The 23,569-nt window shown below is 46.0% G+C and overlaps 1 protein-coding gene across 2 annotated transcripts; it reads left to right on the top strand.

The window, feature by feature from the left end:
* The first annotated feature begins 308 nt into the window (after positions 1-308).
* Positions 309-23,256, top strand: Cd34 (CD34 molecule). 2 transcript variants are annotated; one of them, XM_090341284.1, is made up of 8 exons: positions 309-476; positions 10,479-10,658; positions 11,244-11,494; positions 13,928-14,008; positions 20,938-21,088; positions 21,279-21,331; positions 21,758-21,922; positions 22,599-22,723. In XM_090341284.1, exons 1-8 carry the CDS (start codon positions 398-400, stop codon positions 22,611-22,613), a joined length of 975 nt encoding a protein of 324 aa, XP_090197410.1. In that variant the 5' UTR covers positions 309-397; the 3' UTR covers positions 22,614-22,723. The 2 variants fall into 2 exon arrangements, with proteins under 2 accessions (XP_090197410.1, XP_090197409.1); XM_090341283.1 differs by lacking the exon at positions 22,599-22,723 and adding an exon at positions 22,774-23,256 and having other exon boundaries at positions 310-476.
* Positions 23,257-23,569: the final 313 nt, after the last annotated feature.

Consider the following 23,569-nt stretch of genomic DNA (forward strand, 5'->3'; position numbering starts at 1 on the left):
GCTCCAAGGCTGCCCTCAAGGGTTAAAAGTTAAGTGGAATACGACAACAACCGGGTTCAGGCCTCCAGGGCGAGGAGTCTGGAGCCACACAAAACATCCACCCCTTTTGGCCTCGACCACGCTGCGGCGGCAACCCCAGCCTCCCTCCTCCCGGCCTCCTCCGTCTCTGGGACTAACCAAGGAAGCTCACGTTAGTGGCAGCCAAGGCGAGGGGCCGGCCTTGCCAAGCCTCCCGGGGGAGGGAGGGAGGAGGGGAGGGAAAAGCGAGAACCCCCCACCCCCTCCCGGGCGCAGGGGGCGGGAGGAGCGCGCGTCCCGCCGGCCGGCGGAGCGGTGGTCTAGCACTCCAGCGCGTCTCTCCCTCCCCGGCAGCAGCAGCAGCGGCGGCGCGGGAAGGATGCTGGTTCGCAGGGGCGCGCGCGCGGGGCCCGGGATGCCGCGGGGCTGGACCGCGCTCTGCCTGCTGAGTTTGCTGCGTGAGTATGGACCGCACACCGCGCCAGCCCCGACCTGGGAGGGATCGAGCTCTCCCGGGGCGGCCGAGCCACCCCACCCGGCCGCCGATCCCAGGGAAGGGACTCCCTCCACCCCCCACCGCCGGCCCCACCCAGGCTCCGTCTCCCAGGGCGGCACCGGCCCGGGCTAGCGCCTCACCTGGGGAGCGCTGGCGGAGGGAGGCGAAGCCACCAAGGCGGGAATGTGGATTGGATTAGGCGTCAGCCAGGAAAGAGGGTTTGCTTTGCTGACTTTGACTTGGAGACGCCAGGATCTCTGGCATTGCCCAAGGTGCAGAGCGCAAAGTTGGAGGTAGGAGCGGGAGATGGGGGAGAAGGAAAGGAGCGGGAAAGTTTGTGTAGCTGTGGGTTGAGGCAGAAAGCAACAGCTGGAGCTGCTTGGGGGCCAGGGAGGGCCCAGGCGCCCACCTTCCGCCGAGGTGAGGACGGTGAGGAATTGCCAGCGAAGCCAACCAGGGTGAGACGCGGGCCCCGCGCCCCGGAGGCCCCGCGCTCCGGAGGCCCCGCGCCCCGGAGGCCCCGCGCCCCGGGGCAGGCCGAGCTAGGTGAGCGGAGGAGTTTGGAATGAAGGAACAGTCCGTTCACTGAAGGGAAGGTGGGGGCAGTTTCGTAGGTGCCTCCTCCTGCTCTCTCCTCTCCTCGCCCCTGCACGAATTCAGACTTGTTGCACTGGCATTTTCTTGCCCTGTTCCCCTTCGAATTCTAAAGCGAGTGGACAGGCCAGAACACTTCTCGCGCACCCACACATCCTACCTCTAAAGGTCTTGCTCTCCCGGTTGGCAAAAAAAAAAAAAAAAGTAATAGGCACTCAATAACTCTCCTTAATTGCTTTTGTTGGAGGCTAGGATTCTACATTTTATTTTATTTTTTTCATATGTTAGTATGGGTACTGGGGCTTCAATTCATGTTTTGGCCACTGCCCCTTAGCTTCTTTGCTCAAGACTGGCTCTCTACCACTAGAGTTACAGCTCTCCTTCTGTCTCCTTATCACTGGTTAGTTGGCAATTCAAGTTTCGTGACTTTCTAGTGCCTGTAGTGGTTTTGACTCATGGTCATCAGATCTGTCTCCTGAGTAGCTAAGATTACAGGTGTGAGCCATATTCTATGCATATGTCACTACACTTAAAATCAGGAAATTGCTTTCACTTGCTTTTAGCCTTCTGGGGCACCAGATTCCATAGTCTCTGAGGCCTAAAGGCCACCCACCACATATGCAGAGGAGCTGAGTGTCTTTGCTCCAGGTCTTCTCTGGGTCCTCCTCTGTTGGAAACAGCTGGTGACCCGCTGGGAGAAGCTGAGTTAGGCTCTCTGATGGCTTGTTTGGGATCCTGGATGTGCATGCCCTTTTGGACAGCCTCATAGAACAGGAGTTAAACTGGGCGTGGATCCCCATTTCATCTTGTCAGACTACTTGGGCCAGTTGTTACTCTAGGCCTCCCCAAGAGTTCTCTAGGGTTTTGATATTTCCTTCCCTCCCTTCTCTTTTTTCCTTTCCTTCCTTCCCTCCTTTTGATTTTCTTGCTTGCTTGCTTGCTTGTTTGTTTTCTTTCTTCTCTTCTCCCCTTCTTCCTCCTTCCTTGTCCTCTTTCTCTTCCTCCTCCTCTTCTTCTTCCTCCTTCTCCTCCTACTCCTTCCTCTCTTTCTCTGAAGAAATTGTTTTATATCCTGGAGTACATTATGAGATAAATAAAATGAGTGACTGCACTTAAATGCTATCAACCAGCCATTGCAAAAATTGTTATTATTACTGGAAGTTTTCGTGTTCCCTTATCACTGCCCCAACAAAGTGCTGGGAAAGTCATTTTTCCATCTGGCTGAGAACTTGATGTGTACAAAGGCACACCAGCTAACCACACTTAGGTCTCTCTCCCTCCCCCCCACCTTTTGGTCAGTCACGGGGCTTGAACTCTGGGCTTGGGCACTGTCCCTAAGCTCTTCAGCTCAAGGCTAGTGCTCTGCCACTTGAGCCACAGGGTCACTTCCAGTTTTTTGGTGGCTAATTGGAGATAAGAGTCGTATGGACTTTTGTGCCTAGGGTGGCTTTGAACCACGATCCTCAGATCTCAGCCTCCTGAGTAGCTAGGATTACAAACATGAGCCACCAGTGCCCAGCTTTAGGCTCTCTCTTAAGAGTGAGTAAATCAGAAACCAGAGGCCAGGAGGCCAGGGATTACCAGGCGGCACTGTCCTGCCACCAGCTGCTGAGTATAAGTACAGCGTCCCTTTTATCACGTTCAGGATATCTTTCCTCCAAAGCTTTCCCGTTCTCTCATTCTGACAACACCCTCCAGGGCTGCCTGGTCACATTCCTTTTCTTCCTTTGGGTTCTTCATGCTTGTGGACCCCACACCCATATCCTGTCTGGGTTACAAGTAAGTGGGGGAAGAGAAAAGGGAAAATAATTTTATCAGATATTTTCCAGAGGGGAGAGGACTCCACCCTTTGACTCGTTGCCACATGGCCACAGAGAGCAGCCCTGGGGACCTCTGACTAAGTCAGTGGTCCCCCTTGTCTATCAGCTTTTTGTCAGGTCAGCGCAGCCAGGTCTTGGGCAGCATTCCTGTTTGACTGATGAAACCTGCAGGGCCCTAGGACTCCTTTGTTTATCCCTTTAGATTCCTTCATTCACTTGTCTTCATCCCATTCTTTCCCTCAGTCTCCAAAAGCCTTTGTCTCCTAAAGCTCTGGGCAAGAAGTATTGAACAGCAGATAAACTCAGGCACCTAGTCCTTAAAGTAGGGGGGGGGCGGGGAGGGCAAGCCAGCAGATTAAAAGGGGGAATCCATTTCAGATTTTTACACCAAGTTGTCTGATTTCCTTTAGCTTCTGGACTGGAGGCTCTGGGCTTGCTTTCAGGGCTGTGTGGTTCTCTAGCTTGTCTCATGGACTTTGGTTCATCAACTAAATGCCTTGTAGTGTGGCCAACCAAACATATGAAGGTATAGACAATGAACAAGAACACTATCTCCAGAAGAAAATTCTCATCATGGCCAGGGTAGAATTTTCATGTTTGTTTTGGGCTTTGACTTCCCAAATGAGAACACTTTCTTCCTGTCTGAGCTTAGAAATGAAAACACCTTTCTCTACCATCTTTCGCCTCAAGACCCCTAGACAGGAGAGAGACACACGTTCCTTGAGAAGAAAGATTGCCAATGCAAAAGGGAGGCATAGCAAGGCAGCCTTCCCTCCACATATGCACACGTACCTTCTAGATCCAGGTTTGGAATGAATCACTTCCCTTGAGATACAAAGGAAAAGGCCTCTGGCTTAAGTGGGAAGTCTGCCCCTTCCTGATCTGGAAGAAAGGAAGGAAGGAAGGAAGAAAGAAGGAAAGAAAGAGAAAGAGGGAGGGAAGGAAAGAAGGAAGGAGGAAAGAAGGAAGGAAGGAAGGAAATCAAGCGTTTAGTATCTCTACATAGCTTGCTCCATTGCTTAAGAAAATGTGCCTTGGATGTGCAAGAGTAGACAGGAGTCAGAATGGCAAATTTGATAGACTGGAACATTATGTTTGGCTGGGCCAAGAGACAAAAAGGCTGAAGGCTCCAGAGCATGGGGAGGGAGGAGGAGAGAGAGATATTTTTGTAGAGGAAGAGATACTGTGATGGGTAGAGATCCAGGGAGATTCCTTAATGTGGATTCATTAGCATAGTGATAACTAATGTTTCAGAATTGTGCCAGGGTCTCTTTTGGTCTTCCTTGTAATCTTGCTCCAGGTGCTTAAACCTTCAGTGAAAAGTGCTAGGTGCCTGTTGCTTATACCTGTAATCCTAGATTCTCAGGATGCTGAGATCTGAGGATTACAGTTGAAAAACCACCTTGGGCAGAAAAGTCTGTGAGATTCTTATCTCTAGTTAACCACCAAAAAGACAGAAGTGGAGCTGTGACTCAAGTGGTAAACTGCCAGGCTTGAATTAAAAAAAAAATCTAAGGAATGGGGCCTAGTGGTAGAGAATTTACCTAGCATGCTCAAAGCTCTGGGTTTGATTCCTCAGTACCACATGCACAGTAAAAGCCAGAAGTGGTGCCTTGAGAATGCCCAGGATAGTGATCAGGCCCTGAGTTCAAGTCCCAAGATTGGCAAAAAAAAAAAAAGCTAAGGGACAACATCTAAGCCCTGGCTAAAGCCTCAGGAGTGGCACACATACATACAAAAATTGCCTATACACACTTGGCTTCTGGCTTCTGTGACTAGTTCTCTTGAGAGTCTAAAAGACAAAGGTGTTAGGCTAGCTGACAGGGCAGTAGTGCCATACGGACTTAGAAGGAGACATCAAGCTGCCACCTAGGAGTCTAAAACTTTAGGAAAATAGAGAGAGGCAGGAGGAGAAAAACCTCAGGACACTAAAGTTCCATAGTAAGTGGGTGAAGCCAAGATGAGCCCTGACTAATAACTACTGGCTTGCTAGCATGCTCTCTCAGTATCCTGCAGACACATACCTTGGTGTAGAGTCACACCTGTGTTTAGCCCCAAAAGCTGAGGAAGGCATGAACCTTTATGATAGTTCCAAAGGGATCTCATGGAAGATCACAGGTGAAAGATGCCTCTAACCAAGATGCTTCCTAAATACTCTCAGAGAATATTGGTAGCTCACTTATCTCCTATAGCAGTTCATCCTATTAAAAAAATCCATTACACGAAGGGGCCAGGAGTTTGACCTAGTGGTAGAGTGCTTGCCAACTGTGCACAAAGACCCAGGTTTGATTCCTCTCTACTACATATGCAGAAAAAGCCAGAAGTGGTGCTGTGGTTCAAGTGGTAGAACTCCACCCTTGAGAAAGCCCAAAGACAGTGCTCAGGCCCTGAGTTCAAGCCCCAGGATTGGCAAAAAAAAAAATTACATGAAATTCTTTTATTCTATTGCAGTGAAATTAGCCTTCTTATAACTTCTAGTCATTGTTCTAATTCTAGTCTGTGGATTGTAGGTTTCATTTGGTCCTTCATGAAAATCTCTAAAGACTTCTAGTTGGCTTCACTAGATTATAAAGTCTTCAGGGGATTTACTTAAATCACAGTGACATTAATATACAGGGAAGGTCAGAAATTGGTTCCTGTGCTGTCTGATGGACTGAGCAACATGCTTTGTGTGCCATTGGCGGTGAAAGTTTAAAAAAAAAGTACAGATACACTGTAAGTGAAATGGATTTTAACGTTATTTGACTCCTCAATTTCTTTTTTCATAGTGAGCAAGCTTCTGATAAAAGGGCCAGATCATAAATATTTTAGGCTTGAGAGGCCATCTATGGTTTGTGATTCGTGTTCTATTTTGCCTTTTTTTCGATCCTTAAAAATGGAAACATGGTGCTTAGCTGACTGGCTATACAAAATCAGCTCCCAGATGGAATTTGTTTCAACAGCCATAGTTTGCCCCTCTGATCTTGATGTGATTAACATCGGGCCCTTAGGATTGTCACTTGGTTTCTAGAACTCTGAATCTTGGCTGTCTTCACATGGGCCCTTGCTTAAAAGTTCAATCAGAGCATCCAAAGGAAACCTGGTACCTAGAGGCGGTTGTTTTACACCCACTGGGCTATTCCTTGCTGCTCCTGCTCCTGACATCCCAGGATTCTTCTAAGTCTCCTGTGCAGAACATACACATATAAAAATGGGCCTGACGCTCAAGAAATTTATGCTGCAATCCAGGCTGACAGTTAGACCTATCCTGAGGAAACAGCATGTGCGATGTTGTGCCAGATGAGTGAGAGAGATAAGCATGCAGCTCTTGGGGACAAAAGGAAGGGGCCTAAAGGAAGGGGCCTATCCTGGAGGTAGCTGCAGAGTTTTGAGCAGTACCAGCCAGACTGCTTTACACTTCCCAATCTCCTTTGTTCTTCAGCGTAACTAGAAAACAGGGTCTGCTTTTATCCCTATTTTACCAGAGAGGGAGCGCTTAAAAGAGTTCACTTTCCAGCTAGTTGACCAAAGTTAATTTCTTAGCCCTGCTGACTTCACAGTTAAGAACATGATCTGAGTCTGTTTTCTGGGTGGTTTCTGCCTTCCCAGCCCTGAGGCTGTGTGTTCACCTCCTAGTGGCAGGGGCCTTCTATCTAAGGTACCCAAGAACTCTCAGTGTATTTTTCTGGGCTGGCAGGTAGCATTTGGATGGGTGGATAGATGGACAGAGGATGGATGGATGGAATGATGGATGGATTTATGAGCTGATGGGCTAGAAAATCAGGAAATAGAGAAAATTAAGGAGGTCAGTAAAAACAAACAAAACAAGTAAGAGCACAACCTCTTTTTTTTTTTTTTGCTAGTTCTGGGGCTGGAACCCGAAGCCTGGACACTGGCTCTAGCTTCTTTTGCTCAAGGCTAGCACTCTACCACTTGAACTACAGTGCCACTTCCAGTTTTTTCTGTTTATGTGGTACTGAGAAATCGAACCCAGGACCTCATGCGTATTAGGCAAACCATACTACCACTAAGCCACATTCCTAGCCCTCAGCCTCTTATCAGTATGAAAGTTTTACTATTTTGGTAATAACTTACTGGATCCCTTAGGGTTTGTAAATCCTCTTTAATGACCAAAAGAATCTTTCCTTTACTAATTGAAAGTAGGAATCTTCGAAATAGATTGCACATACCTCTGTTTCCTTAGAACTCTCCTTCCCCCAAATAACTTCAACTCTGATGACTCAAATGCAGAGTAAAAATAATGTATCTTTGCTATAGTTCAGTGATATTTACTAATAAATTTATTAAGGTGCGTCTCTACTTACTCCTACTCTAGACTCCAGACCACTGTGGCTTTGTATTCCTGTTTTACATTCATTTTGCTTTCTTAGTTTTTGGCTGTTAATTCTTATTATTGGCTTCTAATTTTTAACTTTATTGGCTAAGGTATCAAGGCATCCAAACTTATTAGAGTGGTTTCTGAACAAAAACATTTTTAAAAGCCTCTGATTAAGTCTAGGTGTGAATTTTACTACATAAATTTTCACTCTGAGAGAATTCTTACAGTCTTTATTCTAAAGACTAGACTCTTTCTCCTTCCCTATCTAAGTTCATGCATGAGTAAAGATCATATAAGACGGCTAGGGTTAGATTATTGTCCTTCTTACCCCTGGCATGGCTGATAAGGATAGACAGAGCAGTAAACTAGAGAAAACTGCTCTGAGTTGCAGTGCAGTTCTCTGCAGGGTTGGAAGTAAAGCTGGTCAGGGGATAGAGTGGAGATTTCATTATGGCCTTTCTGCATCTCACTGTTGGCTGCTTTTATTCCCCTATGGAGTTGAGATCAGAGCTCAGACCAAGAAAGGCTAGTGTTTGATGATTCTATGCCATGGCTGTGCATGGGAGGAGAGGATAAAAAGAGACCTGTGGTCCATCCTGACCCATAGGATGGCATTCTTCCAAGATTCTCTCTTCACATGAGCTCTGTCAAGGGTGCCCTAGGGACATCCATCAATGAGAACCGGTGCTCTAGTGCGTAGGTCAGGACCCGCTCTCAGGCACTGGCTATTGTGTCCCCTTGCTTCATGAGAATTCACACCTAGTCTACTTAGACTTGCCTTTCTGCTCTGCTTCCTTGTCCTGTTTCTCAAGGGTCTCGGCAGCTTCTCTGCTCACTCAGCTCAGATCAGTGAATCTGAGATTGGATTTCCCCTTCTTCTTAGCAGGCAGATCCTGCTGCCCCATCTTCACCATGCTTGACTGAGAGGGAGTTGGCTGCTGTGGCTGGGAGCCTGTCCCCAGCAGGCCCGTGGCTGGCCTAGACCCAGAGTTGCTTCATTCTTCTGGAACAGGCACCTCTGTCCTCGGAGCTAGCATCAGGCTTCGCTTCACATCTGGAAAAGTTCAAAAGTGTTTGTCTGGGTGAAAGAGGTCCCTCGGGGGAGGGGGTTCAAAAGCATTACATCACTTCAGTGAGGCACAGCTTCCTTTGGAGAGGGAATAGGGCAGGGCCAGGTTGGACCAGATGGGATTCCCAAGAATTGATGTGTTTGAGGAAAGCGGGGAGGGTGTGGGCAGAAAGAGGTCCATCTAAGGGGAACTTCCAAGGGAAATGCCTTAAGAGCATAATTCTTTCATTCTAGGACCGAATGATACAAACACCTGCTCCCTAAATGAGTTCATAGAGTCAGAGTGGTGCATGGGTCCTAAGAAGAAAGTAGACTTCACTATATTTTGTTCTGATTGACTCACTGTTTAGCTAAGTCCTTGGGAATCTACCCATGGGTTTTGTTTTTTGTTTTTGTTTTTGTTTTGTTTTGTCTCCAGTGGTTTGGAGACATATCCGCCTGCCTCAAGAATCAGCCCCATTGTGATCTTGGCTCATCTATTTTGGTTAACACCTTGATGGCTTAGGTTCTTCATCTTTAGGATGAAGAGAAGAATATCATTCCTCCCCCCATTCATATGAATAATGTTGTTATTGGCTACACACTGACAAGGCAAGTTCCAGTTACTCTGTGGATGTCGTAGTTAGTCGTTTGGGACATAGTGAGTTAGGGAATCAAGACCCCAGAGGGTTAGCTGCAGGTAAGAGCAATTTACTTGAAAGTGCAATGAGATAAAGGTGTAAGAATTTGTCCAGGTGCCAGGTGGCTCACATCTATAATCCTAGCTATTCAGGAGGCTGAGATCAGATGATCACCATTCAAAACCACCTAGGGCAGAAAAGTCCAGTGAAACAGCAAAAAAAAAAAAAAAAAAAAAAAAAGCCAGAAGGGGAGCTTTGGCTCAAGAATATCGGCCTAATAATATGAATATTAATTACTATTATTATCAAATATTTGCAGTCACTGGTAATATCAGTGTGCTTATAGTAGGCTGGGGAGAAAGGTGGGTGTAGGGGGATGAGTCACTTTAGGGGACACATTCTTGTCCTCAGATTGACTTGAAAGTTGAAAATCTGATTCCCCAGTTGAAGTTGAGGAAAGCTGAAGATTTCCTTCTACATTGATTTTTAGTTAGGAAATCTCTGAAAAATACAGATGGAGAGCTCAAGCAGGAAAACTTAGGGAAAAACTCTAGTGTAAAAGCCTGGGGGGCTTTTCTTCCTTCTCTGGGTGTGAGCTTCAGCAATCAAGCCTACCTCTAATATTTATAGGCCCCAAGGCCAGGATACAAGAGAGGCTCACTTCCTGTATATGTCTAAATACTTTAGGCCAACTAACTGATAAACATATTATCTTCTATCTTTATTACTAGACAGACCTTCCTTCATGCTACCTAGAATGCTAGCCTTGGATCTGGAAGTCTTACGATCTTGGAACTCAGCACATACTGTGTGAGTGGTCAGAAAGAGATGAATTCTGACTCCAGCCACTTCCCTCCTCTCCTTCCTACCCACACTGTGGGGAGCTTGTACACCTATGTGGAGTGCCTTACTTGAGGTCTTACTCTTCTTCCTCCGAGCAGTAATGATTAGGGCATATTAATACCTACTCTATTTATCTTATGATTCACTTTATTGCTTGTAACTTTACCATCTTATAAATGAAATTATCATAGACATATGATTATGGATTTTTTTACTTTTATATTTAGGTAAAAAATGAATTTCCTCTTCAGGAGAATATTCTTTTGGTGGCACGACTATTTGAACTCAGAGTAGGATTTGCTCAGTGGGTGCTATTGTACTTGAGCCATGGTCCTGGCCCTATTTTGCTAGATAGTTTTTTGCCTACTTTTTTTTTTTTGGCTTTTGGCCTATGTCTCCTGGGTAGCTGAAATTTTAAAGGTAAGTCACTTATTTGTTGAAATAGGGGGTTCCCACTAAGTTTTTGCCCAGACTGGCCTTGAACCTCAATCCTCCCTATCTGTACCTCCCAAGTAGGTGGCATTCCAGGTGTGAACCACTACACATGGCTAGGGAGGATATTTTTATTCTTCCCCTTTGCCAGGGCAGCAGAGACTATTCCAGAGTCCATCTGAAGTCAACACATTGAATTCCGCGATGTCATGAAGTTCCCAGAAGGTCTAACTAAGCTATTCTCTCTGTTTTTCTTATTCCCCTCTAGCCTCTGGGTTCTCTCAGCAGGGTAACTTGACAACTGTAGAGCCATCTCCTACCCAGAGAACAGTTTCCGGTGTTACTACCATTGCATCCAGTGAGAGCCCCACCACATCAAGTATCCTGGAAATTACCAGCTCCCACCCAGTTTCTCAGGAGAGCAGTGAGACCACAACAGCCACAGCAGGTAAAGAGAATTGCTCAGGTTTCAGAGCAAAGTAACAGGTGCCTGAGCAGAGCATTTACAATGCTAGCAGACTTCCCCATCAGGCCCTCAACATTCATTGTTTGGGCATCATACTAGTATGCTAAAGTAAGTTCTAGATGGTTCTGCCTATGGTGACTTTCTTGGGCTGGTGCATTGGCAGCTGTCTCACTGGGGACCTGTCCACCCTTGGTGACCCGGTTTGTCATAAAAAAGGCTCAGATGAGGACTCTATTCAGATCTCAGATCTCTTCCAAATTAAGGAAAATGGTGGATCTAGGTTCACCTTGGTTTCTTCTTTCTCTCGAGTGGAGCAGCATCTAGTTCATCTAATTTAGAATTCGGAGGGCAACCTGGATATCTTACACCATCGCTATGGTTCCAGCAGCTGTCTTGAAATGAATTGGGTCAGGTGGGATCTGCAGTGGCCGTGATCTCCTCAGCAACTTCTAGTTCTGTGTAGAAGGCCAAGTCCCTGCTGTGAACTAAGAGCGTGTGTTTGTGTATGTGTGGCGTTCCTGTGTGTATGTGCACATACACAAATACCACTGTCTTGGTCTGTTTCAGAGACCACTGTCACCTTCAAATCTACCTCTGGGACTCTCCTGGTGACCACAAATTCTTCTGTCCAGTCACGGACCTCTGTGGCCCCCCCAGTGGCCACTACCCCAGCCAACTTTTCCACTTCAGAGATGACCTCAAAGCCCAGTTTTCCACCTGTAAATGTTACGGATCACTCACCCAAGAACACGAGTCCTGTGATGACATCAGCCCCTGAGCTCCACACACCATCTTCTCCTACCCCTGCCTCTGTCAAGGTAAGTGACTGGGGCAAACAAGCGAACAAACCAAAAAAGGCAGCTTGCTTCTCACATCCTACGTAGGCAAGCAGGCGCTCCTTTGTGTGGGAATGTGTATTGAGTATTCCTAAGAGGGGTAGAAAGAGAAGAGATTGGGCAGTGGTGGCTCATGCCTGTAATCCTAGTTACTCAGGAACCTGAGATAGAGGATCACAGTTTGAAACCAGCCCAAGAAGACAAATCCAAGAGACTCTTTATTTCCAGCTAACCAACAAAAAGCCAGAAGTAGAGGTATGAGTCAAATTATAGAACAAAACGTCAAGTAAGTGTACAAGATCCTGGTCCCAAAAGAGAAGGAAAAAGAAAACAATATAAGCTGGAACCAGTTACCTGTAATCCTCCCTACTCTGGAGGCTGAGATCTGAGGATTGTGGTGCAAACCCAGCCTATAAAAGGACAGCCTGTGAAATGCTTATCTCTAATAAACCACACCCCTCCACAACACCAATACAGCCCGAATGTGGAGATGTGCTTCAAATGGTAGAGTGCTAGCCTTGAGCAAAAAAAGTTCACATAGTGTCCCTGAGTTCAGCCCTAGGACGGTCTGTCTGTCTGTCTGTCTGTCTCTCACACACACACACACACACACACACACACACACACACACACTAAATAAAGAGGGAGAAGAGGCTGGGGTCGTATTTCAAGGCTAACCTATGCTTTGGGTATTACCTTTTGGGGGAGTAGAGGTAAAGAAGGACCACGAAATCCAGTCTAGTTGCCTGTGGTTCTTTTTAACCCCTTTGACCAAGGCAACACTTCCTTTTGAGGGAATATTTAGAATCCATTACCCCTTATTTACTGGAGTTGCTTTTCCCAAAATGTTTAAGGCAAAGAGTGTTCCATCCACTGGAGAGAATTTGGTGCTAGCCAGAGCTAGGACATCAGTGTAGATGCCATTGGCTCAGGTGAGCTCTGGGCACACAGGCATAGCAAGCTCAGCAGCATGAAAGGAAAAAAATATGAGGGTGTGGAGTGTAAGGCCAGGCATGAGGGGCCTGTCTGGTTTCTGTTTTTAAAGAGCCAACGTAAGAATCTGGGGAATCTTTGAAGCCAGAAGGGAAATGGACGTCACCAAGACCTACCTTCCCACAAGTGTACGGTGATAGCAGGGTAATCAGACTACTTGGGAAAAGGTCTTCTCCTGTTTCTCCAATGTCTAAGCTGATCATTTATCAAGACTGCAATAGCCTCTTGTCTACAAGCCCAGCCTTGTAGCAGAAAGATTAATTACCCGATGAGGAGAGTGAGAGATGACGGAAGACGGTGCAGCTGCATTTCCAAAATATTTGGGATGTAAAGTGGTTTGGAATTCAGGGTTTTTGGTTTTTTTTAAATGTTGGCAAATTTATATAGGTATGAGATATCATGATGAGTTAAAACACAATATTCACCTTATTTTATGTGGTGTGTGTGTGTGAGTGTGTGTGTAACAGTACTGGGGCTTGAACTCAGAGCCTGGGCTCTGTCCCTTAGCTTTTTTACTCAAGTCTGGCACTTTAACCCCCACCTCCACTTATGGTTTATTGCTAGTTAATTGGACCTCAGAGTTTCATGGACTTTCCTGCCCAGGCTGGCTTTGAACCTCAATCCTTCGATTCCCAGCCTATTGAGTAGATAGTATTGTAAATCATTAACCTTCAGCATCTGGCTTTAGGTATACCATATACACATAGCCTAAAGCTGGTTTTCTATCTGTTAATATTGTGCATGAAACAAAAGTTGAGTGGTGTTGAATCTTGTACTCATGGCATCGCATTGACACTCAAAAAAGTATAGGATTTTGGACTATTTTATCTTTTGGGGTTTTGGCTTGTGGATAGCTTTAACCTGCATTAAAAAAATCTAGTCTTCTGGCTGATTATAAAATTTGCTTTATTTATTTTGGTCCATCATAAGGCTTTAACTCAGGGCCTGCTTGCTGCCCCTGAGCTCTTTTGCTCAAGGCTTGGTGCCACAACACCACTTCTGGTTTTCTGATGGTTAATTGGAGATAAGAGTTTCACAGACTTTACTGCCAGCGCTGCAGATCTCAGCCCCCTGAGTAGCTAGGATTACAGGTGTAAGCCACCAGCACTCATCTCTGTCCATATTTTATTTTATTTTTGCTAGTCCTGAGGCTTGAACTAAGGACCTGGGCACTGTCCCTAAGCTTCTTTTGCTCAAGGCTATTACTCTGCCTTTTGAGCCACGGCACCACTTTCAGCCTTTTCTGTTCATGTGGTACGGAGGAATTGAACTCGGGGGCTTCATGCAAGCTAGGCAAGCACTCTGCCACTAAGTCACATTCCCCGCCTTCTGTCCATATTTGTAAAGAGAGTATTTCACAGAAACCGAAGTGGAAAGGAGGGAGGTATGCTTACATATTTACTTTGCTTTGTTTTGATACAGGGAGAAATCAAATGCTCTGGCATTCGAGAAGTAAGGTTGACACAGGGAATCTGTTTGGAGCTAAATGAGACCTCCAGCTGTGTAAGTCCTCCCTCTCTACTTCCTTTCTCCACCAATGCCTTCCCCGGGACTTCCTCCAGTCATCTTCCATGAGGCTGCACTGTATCAGGGGTCTACATGTGTAGTAGGCTTTGGTTACTTTGGGTTTAGAGGCCCCATCTGGTGGGCAAAAAAGGCAAAATCTATTTTAATTACATTTGTCATTTGGTGTGAAACTTAAACTTGCTTTTCTGTTAAGATGTTTAGATATAGACGATTCAGGCTGTGTGTTTTTGATTTGGTACTAAGGCTTGAACCCAGGACAGTGGTACTATTCCTGCGTTCTTTTGCTCAAGACTAGCATTCTACCACTTCAGCCACAACTCTGTTCAGACTTTTTGGTGGTTAATTGGAGATATGAGTCTGAACAGACCTTCCTGCAGGGATTTGCTTTGAACTGTTTCAGATCTCAGATTCCTGGGTAGCTAGGATTACTGTACAGGCCTGAGCCACAAGTGCTGAGTTTGGTTCTTCTAGTTTTTAAACAATAATGTGTCTTGCTTCAGTGTCTTCCTGCATCGGTAAGAACTGTATATGGCATGGTGTTAATTGTTAATGAGGCTAGCAGGCCTTCTTTCTTTGTTTTAGTAAATCCAATTTCCTGAAAGTAACAAGGCTCTGGAGGAAGGGAAGGGGAGAAGGGAAGGGAGATATTTACTTAAGCAAGGAAACATTTTCTTACAGGTTAAAAATCTATTTAAGGGAAGCCTGTAAGAGCTATATCCAAGCTCCAACTGCTTTGCTTTATTTTTCAGGTAGGGTCTCATATGGATGGCCAGGCCATTCTGGAATTTGATCCTCCCTTTTACTCTTCCCAATTAGCTGGAATGATGGGCATGTACCATCATATCAGAATGTCATTGGTTGAGATGGAGGAGAATCTCAAGAATTGTTTGCCTCGAACAATGATCCTTCCCATATTGGTCTCCCGAAGAAGAGCTAGAATCACAAGCACTGTTCCCATCCCATGTTTTTTACTTTTTTTTTTTTTTGAGACACTAGCATACTGGCTTGTGTTTTGTTTGATTTCCAGTACTGGGAATGAAATCCAGGGCTTTGTACATCCACACTAGGTCAGCATTCCAACAATGGCTGACTACATTCCTTTATTACATGACAGGTTTTCATAGTGAGCCATTTCATGTTTCTACCAACAGTGAGTACACAACGGCCTCAGTTTCCCTACATTCTTGTCAAAATTCTCTCCTCTTTTTCTTTCTCTATTGCTCTCTCCTTTCCAAGAATGGAGTCTTATACTCAGGACCTCTCTTGTAATCCCTTGACTTTTCCACTCAAGGCTGATGTTCTATACCACTTGAACCATATTTCCACCCACCACCACCACCACTATCTCCTCCTCCTCCTCCTCCTCCTCTACCTCTTCCTCCTCCTCCTCCTCTTCCTCCTCTTCACTAGTTAGTTGTAAGTAGAGCCTCACAGACTTTTCTGCCAAGGCTAGCTTCAATCCACTGATCTCACACAACTGAATAGGTAAGATTACAGACATGAGCTCCTCCCCAACTTATTATTATCTTTTAATCATAGAACATGGAACAACTATGAAGTGGTACCTCATGTTTCTGGTGCATATTTCCTTGCTGATTAATGATGTCGCACATTTTTTCTTGTGCTTATTGGCCTTTCTGTGTGTGTGTGGAACTGAAGGTTGAGCCTGAACCCTTGTGCACTGAGCCACTGACACTGAGCCACTCCTCTAGCCTTAGTAGACATTTGCCTCTCTGTGGAGAGATGCCAATTCAAGTCTTTTTCCCATAGTCCTTTTTTTTTTCTTAGAATATCTGCATAGCGCCACCTTTCTTTTTATTGGTGCCACCTTTTTTTAATTATATGCTCTTTGTATTAATTTGCAAAAGAAGAGTATAGTTAAATGGTTTTATTATTTTCACAAACTGTGGCTAAACTCAACAAAGTCATATCATTCTTATTCTGTCATGTTGACCTCAGGGGAAGCAAGATGTCTCCAGCCTTGCTTGACTCATCCTATCTCCTCACAGCTTCTGTCTTCACCTTCTGCCCAGATACTACTAAGGGTCAGTTTCCAGAAAGAGCCCAAAGAGGAAGAGCCTAGGATCAGAAGACAATCTTAATTTCCTGTCCTCCCTTAGCGGCCCACTTTGTTCCCTGACTTTCTCTTCATTACTTCAGTCCTTATGTAAGCGAAGTTTTTACCTACAGCATCATACTCCCACAGCAAACAAGAAAACAGGACTTTGAGCCCAGCGTCAGGGGCCAGTGACTCACCCTTGTAATCATAGCTACTCAGGAGACTGAGACCTCAGGATCTTGGTTCAAAGGCAGCCCAGGCAGAAAAGTCCATGAACCTCTTACTGCCAATAAACCACCAAGAAACTGAAAGTGGCGCTGTGGCTCAAAGCAGTGGAGAACTAGCCTTGTGTAAAAGCACTCTGAGAAAGTGCCCAGGCCCTGAGTTCAAGCCTCAGAACCAAAATAAAATAAAATAACATTACTTGGAAAGTAGAGCAGAGTTACAGGGAAATGGTTGATCCTGACAATCTCTCTTCGTTTGGGGGAGCACCTCCCCTCTTCTGTTCTCCCTGACTTTTAAAAACAAAACAAAAAGCCGTAGTTGGAGAAGGTTGCAGGGTTGGAGAAGTGTAAGGATCCACACTAGAAAGGTTGGATGATTTTTTTTCCTTTTGCAAAGTAGCTTGTCTTCCGGGAGCTGGTAAATCTAAGTCCCCCATGGGGTCTCCTGGGGGAGGATGTTTATTCCAAGCATCCGGAGTAAGCATTGTGTTTTATTCAGGATCCACCTGCTCTCCTCTCTAGGCCCAAACACAATTCACTGAGGCAGTGAGATTCCAGTGTGGGAGGCTAGCGGCTGGGATGCCTTGAATTTAGTCCAAGAAACTAAGTGAGGGGTGGAGGAGCCCAGAGTAGAGGCCCAACCAGTTGGGAGTGTTCAGTTAAACAAGTCCCTGAGTTGTTTTATGTGTTTGGTGGTATGATTAATGCAATCTGAGTTCACAATTATGTAATGTGAACCTCAGCTCCCACCACACATTACATACATTGTAGGGGTCTTGTTAGAGTCTAGTTAGAGAGAAAGGACAGTGACCACAAAACATATATAGATCCTAGATTTATTATCATCTTTAAGCTGTACGAGGGAGTTTCAATTCAAATCAATTTATAAATACAATGTATCTTGTTTTATTGCTCTTGTTTTTTTTGGGAGGGATTGCTGTGTGTGTGTACGTGTGTGTGTACATATGCTAGTACTAGGGCTTGAACTTGGGGCCTTGAGCTTTTGCTTGGCTTTTTCTTCTCAGAGCTGCTTTTTCTACCACTTGAGCCATACCTCCATTTCCAGGATTTTTTTTTTTTGCAGGTTAATGGAGAGAAATGTCTTTTAGATTTGTCTACCCAGGCTGCGATCCCCAGATCTCAACCTCCTGAATGGCTAGGAATACATGTGTGAACCACCAGCAGCTGCCTGGGCATTGTGATTGTTAATAATAATAGTAATAGCTGCCATTTTTCTAGTGGACCTTGTGTTTCCCATATAGCTCTTTAATCATAACAACAACCAGTTTTTTAGCTGAGGAATCTGACAGACCTGATGCATAACTTTTACAGTTGTAGTGAATAGCAGAGCAAGGATTGATGGCTAGGTGGATGAAAGATGTTACAGAAGACATGGCTGCCTTCACCCATGAGGTGGCATATCAGTTGCGTCTTAAAGATCAGGGATCCACAAAGAAGAAACAAGAACCATGATGGAGAGAAGAGACACACACGTTTCCTCATGACTTAGGCAGAGCCAGCGTGTACTTTCACACGCTTGACTACCTTGGCCGTTCCCACCCCAGTGCCTTTCCCTGTTTGGATTTCAGACTTCTGAGTAGCTAGGATGACAGGAGTAAGCCAACAGCGTCCAGAGACCAGATCAACTTCAATGGGAATCTGCAGTTGGTAACCTGAGGAGAGGCAGGAGGCAGGAGACATAATGGTACAGTAATAAGTGGAGGCAAGGTCTCGGGTCCCTGGAGTGTTCTGAGTTTATGGTTCAGGTCTAGCTCCAGAAGTCTCTACTACAGAATGTTCAACTTCCTCTTGAAAGCTTGGTTTGAAATGTTTCTGCTAGCCTCAAGCCAGACTTATCCTCACTTGGACACTTTGATTTGTGACATTCATCTGGTAGACAGTTTTTGTGTCTCACTCTTCACCTACAAAATATATATAAGTACCAGGCAACAGTCTGTAATGGTAGCTACTCCCTCCGAAGGCTGAGATGGGAGGGTTTGGTTCAAGCCAGTATGGGCAGGAAACTCTGAGAATCCATGAATTACCCAAAAGCCAGAAGTGGAGCTGTGGCTCAAGTGGTAGAGTGCTAACTTTGAGCAATAATGTTAAGAGACAGAGCCAACAAACACATATACACACACTCCTATAGATATTACCCCCACCTCTACCACCAAATCTCCTAGGGTGGTGGGAGACAGGAGGCAGATCTAGACTGAGTCATCTTCATTTACTAATTGCCACACATGCAAACTAAGTGGTTTGATCCTCTGGGATTCATAGATGCCCCTCTCCCCCACATGATGCATAACATGGACCCCTACACAGACAGGTTTTCACATAGCATTTTATGTTCAGGGCTCAATATGTGTCAATGCCTGGAGGTTTTCAGGGGTGCTGCTTAGCACTATGCAAGTGGACAAAGGTGCCATTTTGTCATGACTACTTTAGATCCTCCTGTCTCCTCTGCCTCCTGTCTCCTCTGCCTCTGTCTCTTTCATCCAGAGGCCAGGTACTCAGGAGGGAGTGTACTTTGCCACAGAGAAGCATGGAAGGCTCTCCTAAGAGAGTTGAGTTTAGAGCTGTTTCCCCAGTTCTCCTGGGATACGGGGCTTGGTTAGAGCTAACTACCTACTACAAATACTGTTTTCAAGAGCTAGATTTTTCTAGAAGAACCTTTATCTAAGACCTTACTAGATGCATCTGTAGAACTGGCTATGTTCCTGAGGCATGAATCAACAGAGACTTAAGTATTTCTTTATAACCTCTTTATAATTCCTTATGAGGAATTTTTTGGTCATTTGTAGGGCTTCTAAGGGCTGGGTGCTTTTGCTGAGCTCTTTCACTCAAGGTTCCCACTCTACCACTTAGAATCACAGCTCCATTTCTGGATTTTGAGTGGTTAAATTGGAGATAAGACTCTCACAGGGGCTTTTCTGCCTGGGCTGGCTTCAAACCTTGATCTGCCTCCTGAATAGCTAGCATTCTTAGCATGAGCCACAGGTAGCTGGCCTTAAGAGGCATTTTGAGGGTACTGTGGGACTCATGTATCTGAGACCTGGAGTGGCCTGTCATGCTCTTGGCCTCTTCCAAGTCCAGTTACTTTCCCTGGGCCGCCTCACAGTCCAGTGAGAGCCTGAGGTCAGTCTTGACCTTGAGGAGCAAAGAAACCTGGGTTTTCCTGTCTTGGGCCTCAGCAGTCGGAAAATACCCAGGCACCTTTCCAACCAGAAAGACCTCTGCCCTTGCCACAAGCCACAGTCTTCTCCACAAACAGGAAGCTTTCTCCTACAGTGAGGCTCAGGTCTAATGGGACTGTCACACGCATGCCCAAGCAGTGTTCCCCTAACAGGAAAGTGTCCGAACTGCCAGGTATTTCCTCCTCTGCCATCTGGACAGAGGAGAAAAATCTTCATTTTAGTTGCACAGGAAAGGCCATTGGTAGTCCAGGCTGCTGGAGTTAAGTCCTGGGGAAATGAGAACAAGGTTTTGAAGGGCAGAGCCAATGCTTCAGGACATACCTTTCCTAGGACCTGTTTTTATTTTATTTTTTTTTTTTTTGCCAGTCCTGGGCTTGAGCTCAGGGCCTGAGCACTGTCCTCGGACTTGAGCCTCAGCACCATTTCCGGCTTTTTCCTATGTATATGGTACCGAGGAATCGAACCCGGGTTTTCATGCATGCTAGGCAAGCACTCTACCACTAGGCCAAACTCCTGGCCCCTAGGACCTGGTTTTTATAGAGTGATCAGAGTTCCTAAGTCCTAGTATCCAGTCAGCAACCTGAAATAGATGAGTATGCTTCGTCAAAACTTAGCTCCATGTTTTCAGTGGAGAGAGGAAAGGAAAGACCAAACAAAAGCACAGTTTCTCTGGGTACCAGTAGCTCACGCCTGTAATGCTAGCTAGCTATGCAGAAGTCTGAGATCTGAGGTTCATGGTTCAAAGCTAGTGAGGGCAGGATAGTCTGTGAGACTCTTATCTCCAATTAACCATAAGGAAACTCTACGTGACTCAAAGTGGTAGGATGCTAGCCTTGAGTAAAGAGAGCTCAGAGACAGTGCCAAGATTCAGAGTTCAAGACCTATAACCACTACCAACACCAACAAAAGCAGTTTTGATGTGAGCAGTGCTTTCAATGAGGATTTTTTTTTAATTGACAGTGAGAAGGAAGCAGCCCCTGTAGGGCCCTTTAACCTGGAGACATAGATATGTGTTCTACTTCTCACCATCTTTGGCTTGCTTGTCATTGTTTGAGGTTCTTATAACTTGGAACAAAGCATTCTTCTCTTTGTTCCTATTGTATTCTTAATGTTTTCCTGCCTGTGGTAATTCCTTTTGAATTGAATTTGAATAGCAAATGCATGCACAAGCAATTTTTAAGGAAGATGATTATTTTTCCTAGGTTTGTTCTCTGGTGTCTTAAATACTAATCGATACATGTTTTGTATTGAGGACATTTTAAACATTTTTGCTTCTCATCTTTGTATGTATATGGTTAGCAGTAATTTTTTTTTCAGGTGGAATTTTGGAAAAAAAAACTTCTTAGAGAGGGTGATGGTGTGAGCTTTGTCAGAATTATCTGAGATTTGGATTCGACTCAGGGCTCTCCATTTCTGTCTTTCCAGGAGGAGTTTAAGAAGGACAAAGGTGAAGACCTCATCCAGATACTGTGTGGGAAGGAAAAGGCTGGGGCAGAATCAGCCACTTGCTCCTTGCTCCTTGCCCAATCTGAGGTTAAACCTCAGTGCCTCCTGTTGGTCTTGGCCAACAGGACAGGTAAGGATACACCTGTCCTAGGGGTTAGGGAATGATGAGGGCTCAAGTTAAGAGATGAGGTAAGAAAACCACAGGGTCTCCCAGGAGAAGAATTTGACAGAGGGAACCACTCTGACCATCGAAGCTTTTTCTAGAAGAGTGTGGGCTGTTCTCACTTGTCAATTTAACAGCCTCGGTTTCCTCATTCTAGAACTTTCTGGCAAACTCCATCTTATGGAAAAGTACCAGTCAGACTTGAAAAAGGTAAGTTCATTACTGGGATGGTGGGTCTCAGAGGGAACAGTGAGTTGAGGAGCTGATGGAGTAGAGGAGGAAGTAATTATCATATTTAGTCCTTCCCTTTTCTCATCTTCCTGAGATCTAAGGAACATGGGTTCAAGCCGGGCTGGGCAGAAAAGTCCATGAGACTCTTATCTCCAATTAACCAACAAAATGCTCAAAAGGAAGCCGTGGTTCCAGTGGCAGAATGTCAGCCTTCACCCAGAAAGCTAGGCAAGAGCACAAGACCCTCAGTTTAAGTCTTAGTACACACACACACACACACACACACACACACACACACACACACCCATGTGCTCTTCCATAACCAGGGGGTCTAGTCTGGGCTAGGTTTCTTCTAGAACTTTCTTTCCACAAGTAACACTTCCTTTTCTGTACTGTCTCCTCAAGCTGGGGATCCAAGATTTCACAGAGCAAGATCTTGGGAGCCACCAGAGCTATTCCCGGAAGACCCTGATCGCGCTGGTCACCTCAGGAATCCTGTTAGCTGTTCTGGGCGCCACTGGCTATTTCCTGATGAACCGTCGCAGCTGGAGCCCTGCAGGAGAAAGGCTGGTCAGTGTGGAAGTCCCAGGCGAGGGAAAGGAAGACAGTGGTGTTCCAGGGGTGTCCATGGAGGTCATCGAGGGAGAGAAAATAGCAGGAAGGCACTCGTGTGTGGCTCTGCTTAGGGAGATGCTCCTGCAGACCCTGAATCCAGGGGGGAATGGAAGCAGTGTACAGCACAGCACCTATTGGGTCTGCCTCCCGAGGGTGGGGTTAGTGGCAGTGGAACTGCCCACCTCCTCATGGTCGTGGCAGATCATTATATTTCCTGCTAAATGAGCCATGCTAAATTTATTTGCAAGCATATGAAAGGTCCCCAGGAGTAACACCTTGCTCACAAGGAAAATATCCTCTTGAAATATTCTGGGCAGGGCCCAGAGCGTAGCCTTGTGGTAGAGTGCTTGCCTAGCATGCATGAAGCCTTGGGTTCAATCCCTGGGTACCACATACACAGAAAGAGCCGGAAGTGGTGCTGTGGCTCAATTGGTAAGAGTGCTAGCCTTGAAAAAGCCCAAGGGAAAAAAATATTCTGGGTGGGAGTGTGTGTGTGTGGGGGGGTGTAGGCTGAGGTGTGACCCTCTTGACCTCTGGCCAGGGAAGTCATTTCACCCTGAGGACCACCAGGTATTCTCTGGGGGCCCTGGTGGCACTGTATGGTGCCTTTCCTCTGTCCTTTCTCCTTTAGGAGCTGGAACCCTGACCAGTCTTCAGGAAGAGAGGAGTCTCACATGCAGCAGCACCCCACTCCCACTTCCCTTCTGCTCCCCTGTGCTGCTTGCCTGGACTTCCCCTTACCTCCCGCCCCCTCCACTCCCACCCCTGCTCACCAGATAATGATCCTCTATTTATACACTGTCTAGGGCGAAGAGCCTTATTACACGGAGAACGGTGGAGGCCAGGGCTATAGCTCAGGACCTGGAACCTCCCCGGAGGCTCAGGGAAAGGCCAGTGTGAACCGAGGGGCTCAGGAGAACGGCACCGGCCAGGCCACCTCCAGAAACGGCCATTCATCGAGACAGCACGTGGTGGCTGATACAGAGCTGTGACTTGGTTGGGCAGGTTGTGTGAAAGCCTCTTGGCTGAAAGTGACATTCCCTCACGTCCTAACTTTGCCCTCCAAGGCTCTTCCTGGTTCTCCACCTTCATGGGGGAGGTGGGTAGATTACTACCCTTTACGTATTCAGCTTCCTGAATGCAGAAGACGAGCATTTCCCGGTCTTCTTGGAGGGAAGGACATGCTGAAGAAAGTCCAAGGGAGGCTAATGGCCTTCCTGAATTTGCACCCGAGCCCTGCCTTCTGTCACCAGAGCGCCCCCCCTCCCCTGGCCTTCTGTCTGTCTCACTAAGGAATACTAGGGGAGGGGGTGGGCTCTTCAAACCTATACTTTCTTCTGAGGAAGCTTTGGTTTTGTTTTTTCTTTTTTTTTCTTTTCTTTTTTTTTTTTTTTTACCATTGCTTTATATTTTCTTTCTCTACTTTAGGTGAAACTAAGTAACTCCCTGGTTTAAACTCGCCTTTAATATTGACAGAAAAACATGTTGTCTTAAACCACAGCCTTTATCCTTCCTCCAAGACACCGTGGATTTTGTCTCCAGCCCACCCCAATCCTCACTTCTGCTATGTTTTCCAGTTCTGCTGAGTTCCATAAGTGCCCC

This window comes from Megascapheus bottae, chromosome 10 (assembly GCF_031878675.1).
Source record: "Megascapheus bottae isolate mThoBot1 chromosome 10, mThoBot2.hap1, whole genome shotgun sequence".
In the NCBI taxonomy this organism is placed as follows: domain Eukaryota; kingdom Metazoa; phylum Chordata; class Mammalia; order Rodentia; family Geomyidae; genus Megascapheus; species Megascapheus bottae.

Excerpts from the sequence above, each read along its gene's own strand:
- Cd34 (XM_090341283.1), top strand. The coding sequence starts at position 398 with ATGCTGGTTCGCAGGGGCGCGCGCGCGGGGCCCGGGATGCCGCGGGGC. Across the intron at positions 477-10,478 it reads CTGCCTGCTGAGTTTGCTGC|CCTCTGGGTTCTCTCAGCAG; the intron begins GTGAGTATGGAC and ends ATTCCCCTCTAG. Across the intron at positions 21,332-21,757 it reads ACCAGTCAGACTTGAAAAAG|CTGGGGATCCAAGATTTCAC; the intron begins GTAAGTTCATTA and ends TGTCTCCTCAAG.